This window comes from Macadamia integrifolia, chromosome 3 (assembly GCF_013358625.1).
Source record: "Macadamia integrifolia cultivar HAES 741 chromosome 3, SCU_Mint_v3, whole genome shotgun sequence".
NCBI lineage: Eukaryota > Viridiplantae > Streptophyta > Magnoliopsida > Proteales > Proteaceae > Macadamia > Macadamia integrifolia.
The window spans coordinates 3986501-3992526 of NC_056559.1; the positions used below are offsets into that span (position 1 = coordinate 3986501).

The 6026-nt window shown below is 38.2% G+C and overlaps 1 protein-coding gene across 1 annotated transcript; it reads right to left on the reverse strand.

Annotated features, from left to right (window-relative positions):
* Positions 1-883: 883 nt before the first annotated feature.
* LOC122073185 (leucine-rich repeat receptor-like tyrosine-protein kinase PXC3) lies at positions 884-4745 on the reverse strand. Its single transcript, XM_042637722.1, has 2 exons — positions 1934-4745; positions 884-1762 (listed from the first exon to the last, which is right to left on the reverse strand). The coding sequence occupies exons 1-2, from the start codon at positions 4275-4277 to the stop codon at positions 1437-1439; spliced, it is 2670 nt and encodes an 889-aa protein (XP_042493656.1). The 5' UTR covers positions 4278-4745; the 3' UTR covers positions 884-1436.
* Between the last annotated feature and the right edge of the window lie 1281 nt (positions 4746-6026).

Genomic DNA, 6026 nt, shown 5'->3' on the forward strand with positions numbered 1-6026 from the left:
GGGTTGGATTTTATGCCCTGGAGCTTGCCATTTTGGGCTTTATCTCGGCCCATTTAGGTCGAGTATGATATTCAAAGCCGACAAAAAGGCTGATCCCTATTGGGCTTTATCTCCGCCCATTTAGGTCTAGTTAGTTCATATCATACATGCCCATGATGATGTTATTATGATCATGGTTTACAATATCAGTCCATATCTTCAAATAAATATTCATACAGCTATTATTTATATGGAACATGGCATTACAGGAGTGTCACTTTGCAAGGAGGAACAATGATAAGCTGATGGAAATTATGATTTCTTTTTTTTTCCTTGGTATCTTTCTGCTTCTATACAAAATACACTAGGCTTCCCTTGGAATGCATCGTCGGAATAGATTCTGGTTTTGGTATGCAATCTAAAGCGAAAATATAGAGAAGAATCAGGTTTCATAAATCAATTCGGAGAATGCATACCAAACAGTGGTGACTGTATGCTCGCATGTTTTAAATTTTCTCACCATGGTGGCTTAAGCATGTTCTATTCTCCATGAAACTAGATAAAGGAAATTAGGTTTTGAGAATGCAGACCTAGAAAGAGAGTATGGTCCTGTTTAGAATGCTTATCAAAATCATTGATCCCTTTCGACGCAAAAGATTATGTTTTGATGGAAGAAAATATAATCCAGCTTTGACATCCCCAAATCTAACAAGTTATTAGGTTCAATGGCTAACTTTCAGTGCAATATTTTGATCAAACAAATCTCCTATCATTTAAGAAGCTGAATCTAAACTTTTCTCAAGGAAAGGTTTTACATACCCCTATTTAGATTGTAATCCTTTTAGTTCTATTAACTAAATATCAGGGTACCCTGCCCCCAACTAAGGAAACAAAAACCAGCACATAACTGCAACTCTTAGTTCACACACCATATAATGGAAGCAAAGTTCAACCAGAACTTACAAGATACATTGAAGAGTTCCTCTGTTTGGTTCAGTTGAAAGTCTTGATAAGCCATGACAACATCAACAAAGAGAGAACAACTGATTGCTGAGTTGGATTTCTGCCAAAACACATGTCTAGAAACCACAACTTCAATGACAAAATGATAGTTCTAATAGTATTCACAGAAACTAAGGGCAATCCTTTCTCATTTGGGGACTCCCTGACATGAATTGACCACCAAATTCTGTTTCCAATTTGATAAGATTACAAATGGCATCTCACAAGGACCCCTTTGATTTAGTACAAGTAGGTGGATTATCTGAAAGACTGATTCTCCATGAAAAAATCCCCTTTCTCCACCTCCATATCCTCTTCTTGTTATGGATGATGACATCTAACCTGGTGAATTGATTGACATAACTGAAGCTCCATCTCCAGACATCACAATTATGAGTCTTGAAACAATTGAATCAAAATGCTGGAGAGCTTAAAAATAAAAAAATAAAACACCATCAGCTTTGGTGTATTTCTTGCAGCATCTCCACCACCTTCTTCATTTTGGGCCGTTTAGCTGGTGTGCTGTCAGTGCAGAGCAAGGCAACCTTCAGAACTGCAAGCATCTCTCTCCTCCATGCAAAGGAAACTGTGCTCAGCCTTGCATCAAGTATCTGCTCCGGGGTCTCTCCTCTTGCAGGAGCTCCATGAACCCATTTCACCAGATCGATCCCTTCACCAAAGGCCTCATCAACCGGAAATCGGGTTGTAAGAATCTCAAGTAGCACAACGCCATAGCTATAAACATTTCCTGGTGCTGTAACTTGCATTGTATATGCATATTCTGAATAAGGGGGGAAAAAGTACACAGAATGAAGAGAGGTGAGTTAAATATAAGCAGGAAGTATACACACTAGTCCAGAATGATAAATCAGATATGGTTGGAATTGTGCAATAAGTACAGCATAAAATACAAAAATGATGGAATTGTAAAAGTATTGCATTGTTTGGGTACCTGGGGGGATGTAACCAAATGAACCGGCCACTGCGCTGATACTTGCGGTGCCCCTTGATGGATCCAGGAGTTTTGATATCTCAATCTCCCCAACCAAAGGCTTTGAATTGGCATCTAAAACTATGTTACCTGAAGAGATATCAAGATGGATAATGGCTACATGATGAAGGAAATCTAACCCTTCTGCTACTCCGATAGCAATGGAGAGCCTTGTAGGCCAATCAGGTACATATTCAGTCTTCTTGGTTGAGTCATGAAGAAGCTGAGCCAATGTTCCATTGGGCAAATAATCATGCAGCAAAAGAACAAGATCTTCATAGATTACAAATCCTAGGGGCCTCATCAAATTATCATGGTAGAGTTTCCCCAGCCTTTCGAGTTCTCTAATCATCTTGCTCTGGTGATGAATTACTGTTCTATCCATGGATTTCAGTCTCTTCACTGATAGAATCATACCAGAAGGCATTACTGCCTTGTAAACCGTGCTGAATGTCCCAGTGCTGAGCTTATTGGACTCCTTTAATGTTGCTTTCACAGCAGCATCAAAATCTATTGCTTGTCTAAGATTCTCAACAAAGATGTTTCCTGCTATTATAACTGGTGGATTAGCAGCTCCATCTTCAATAATGCCTGCATCCATGGATGCTTTTTCTTGCTTCTCCCTCATAACAAACAGAAGAACGACAACTGTTACCGATATGAAAACTGCCAAACCAGAACCAATAACAGCCAATATGATCCTGTATGAAACCTTGTGATGGTAACCCCCATGGTCAGAACCAAAAGAACTTCCACAGTAAGAATTCAGTGGCTCTCCACAGAGTCCTTTATTACCTGTAAAGCTTGATTTGGCACTCTTCTGGAATGGACCAAAGATGGGTACTTGACCACTGAACATATTATTGGAGAAATTTACCTCTATCAAGCTCATCATGCCTCTGAGTGCAGATGGGATAATCCCGGAAAGTTGATTGTTAGAGACATCTAACGAAACCAGCTTGTCGAGTTTCCCTAGTTCAGAGGGTAGTGGTCCATGAAGATGATTGAAGCTCAGATTGAGCGCTATCTGCAAATTCTTGATCCGCCCGATCTCAGGAGGGATAGTGCCGGTCAGATAGTTACTGCCCAATTCCAACTCAAGCAGTTTTGCACAATTGCCAATCTCATGAGGTATCTCACCTCTTATTGAGTTCTGGCTCAGAAGCAGGAATTGCAATCTAGGTGCATTGCAGAGGTCTTCTGGTATGGTGCCATTGAATCTGTTGTTACTTAGATCGAGCTTGTTAAGGTTCCTGCACCAAATAATGGACCTTGGAATTTCTCCAAAGAGACTATTACCAGAAACAATTAATTCCTGCAAGTAAATAAGCTTTCCAAGCTCTGGAGGAATTGTTCCTGTAAACCCATTAAATGCTAAATTCAGAAGGGTGAGGTTAGTACATTGAGACAACTCTACCACAATCTCTCCAGAGAGATTGTTGTAATCTGCTTCAAAGTATGCAAGGCTACTGATATTGCCAATGGATTTAGGAATGCTTCCGATAAGCATGTTGTTTCCAATCCGGATACTCAAAAGGCCTTTGCAGTTTCCGATCAATTCAGGAAGATTCCCGGTCAACTTGTTCATGGTAAGGACCAAAATCTGCAGCTTCCCAGCCTCAAAAATGTTCTTTGGGATATTTCCTTCAAGCTGGTTGGAGTGAAGATTCAACAGCTGAAGGTCAGAAGCAGAGCCTAAATTTTCAGGAATTTTGCCACTTAATTCATTCTCATAGGCAGTGAAGAATCTCAGATTAGATAAATTCCCCACCCAATCTGGAATAGACCCATTCAATCTATTCCCAGAAATTTGAAGATTCTCTATACTTTCTAGACCTTGAAGTTCATCAGGAATTCTTCCAGTAAGCGAGTTATAAGAGAGGTTTAATGATCTAAGGCTTGTAATATTACCCAACTCTGGGGGAATGGAGCTCTCAAACTTATTCCAAGATAAATCAAGAAACCATAGCTCTGATAGATTCCCAAAAGCTGAAGGAATAGACCCATGAAAGTTATTGAAAGAAAGGTCGAGCCATTGTAAGGCTTTGAGCTGAGAGGCTAAGGTTACATTACCTTGGAGGTCATGGTGAGATAGGTCAAGCTTTTCTACCATCATAGATAGGTTGGAGCTGCACTTTACGCCCGTCCAAGAACAGTAATCAGAATCATTGGCACCCCATCCAGGCACTTCAAGCTCCTTCTTAAGAGCCAACATTATCGATCGATCATCGTGTAGAGCAATAACCAGGTGGGTTCTGTACAAAAAGCCAACCAGAGAAAGAGAAACCAAGTACAGAAAACCCATTTTAGGGGAAGAGGAGACTTTAAATGTTACAGAGAACCAGAGGTTTTCAATCAAAGAAACAGAGATTTTGATAAGAACCCATGAATCTAAACTTTCCTGAAGAACCAAAACTTGAAGCAAAAACTACCCAGAATGCTACATTCGTTCTTAAACCTAAAACGCCAAACTCATCATCTTCCTTTGACATCCACACATCTGTAAAAAAACCATCTTCTCAGTGAAACGAACAGTAATAACTGAAGGACCCCAAATGACAAGACAGCATCAAATGCGGAATGTCGTTCTCTCATTGTTTGAAGGTCAACAAGCTCAAAGCAAAACAAACAAAAGCTAACAAAAGAACCCCACTAGGAAAAACATGGGCATTCATGAAAGCTCCCCCTGCTTCACGGAGCATCCATGATTGCATAACAAAACTTTTATGGAGATCAAAGAGAAGAACAGTGAAAGAGAAAAGAGTAGTACAGTTTCTGGCACCCATTTCACGGACCAGATGTCTTTTTCAATCAAAATTCTCTTTTTAACTGCGTTATAAACGAGGGTGAGAGAGAGAATTGGTGAAATTGAATTGAAAATCTGCTCACGGGAAAGGAACAGTTATGATTTAATGAATCTTGCAGAGCTGCAGCTGCATAGGTCAGTCTGTCGGTTAAAAGCATCAAAAAACATGTAAAATGAGTAGAAAAAAGGTTGAACTTTGAATTGGACATTGGATTCTGATTCGAAATTTTATAAAAATTGAATTAAAAAAAAAAACAACTGGAATCAGATAAAAAGAAGAAAATATTTACGTAGATATGTGATTTATTAGAGTGGTTGATTCAAGAATGTAGATCTTCCAACAACAAATAAGTTTCATTTATTTTCTTCTACTTTACTAATTTAAGAAAAGAAAAAATGACAAAAAATGAACATCAACAATCAACATATACTCATGACTGATTTACAATAATGATTACGGGTGTCAATCGGTTGGGCTTAATCAGTTTCCACCAATTAAGGTCCCTCATCATCACTCATTTAGGTAATCAAGCATTCAAGCCTCGTAGGGTAGGGTAGGGAATAGACAGATTTCTATTAGGTTTATAGATTTTTACTCCATAATCAAACTCAAAGTAATTGGCTATTCAGGTTATAAAAGGGATTTAAATGGATTAACTGACAAATTGAGTTATAAACAGAACTATAATCAAACTATAAACGATAAATTATCAGTCAATCCCTTATTGGGTGAACGTTGGGCCACTATCTTGTACTGGGACTATACGATTATTAATTGTTCAGGTTTTAAGCATTTTTTATAGAATTTTACTGAAATACCATAGAATCTAAAAATGAGAATCAGACTGAAGGGAATATGGTATTACGAAGTAGCCTGAAGTATCCCATCATGATTCCATAATCACGTGATAAAGCTTGTCCTATAAAACCTAGGAAAACCTAGGATTCTTTTCTAGACATTATTCTTTGTTGGTCAAATTTATCTTTCACCCACAAGATCATCATTCCTCTCTTTCAATATATTGAATGTCCGAAATGTCTTTTACAATGACACTCATTTATGTCATGGTATTAAATATTGATATCATATTAGTGTACGGTTGACGTGTTTATCACTGGAAATCAATACCAACTATGGTTAGCAAAAATGGAAATTATAAAAAAAAGAAACGGACGATATGGATATTAAACATAATTTTTTTTAATGATACGATCAAATAAACGGTCAAAAAAATAGTGAATAGTAAA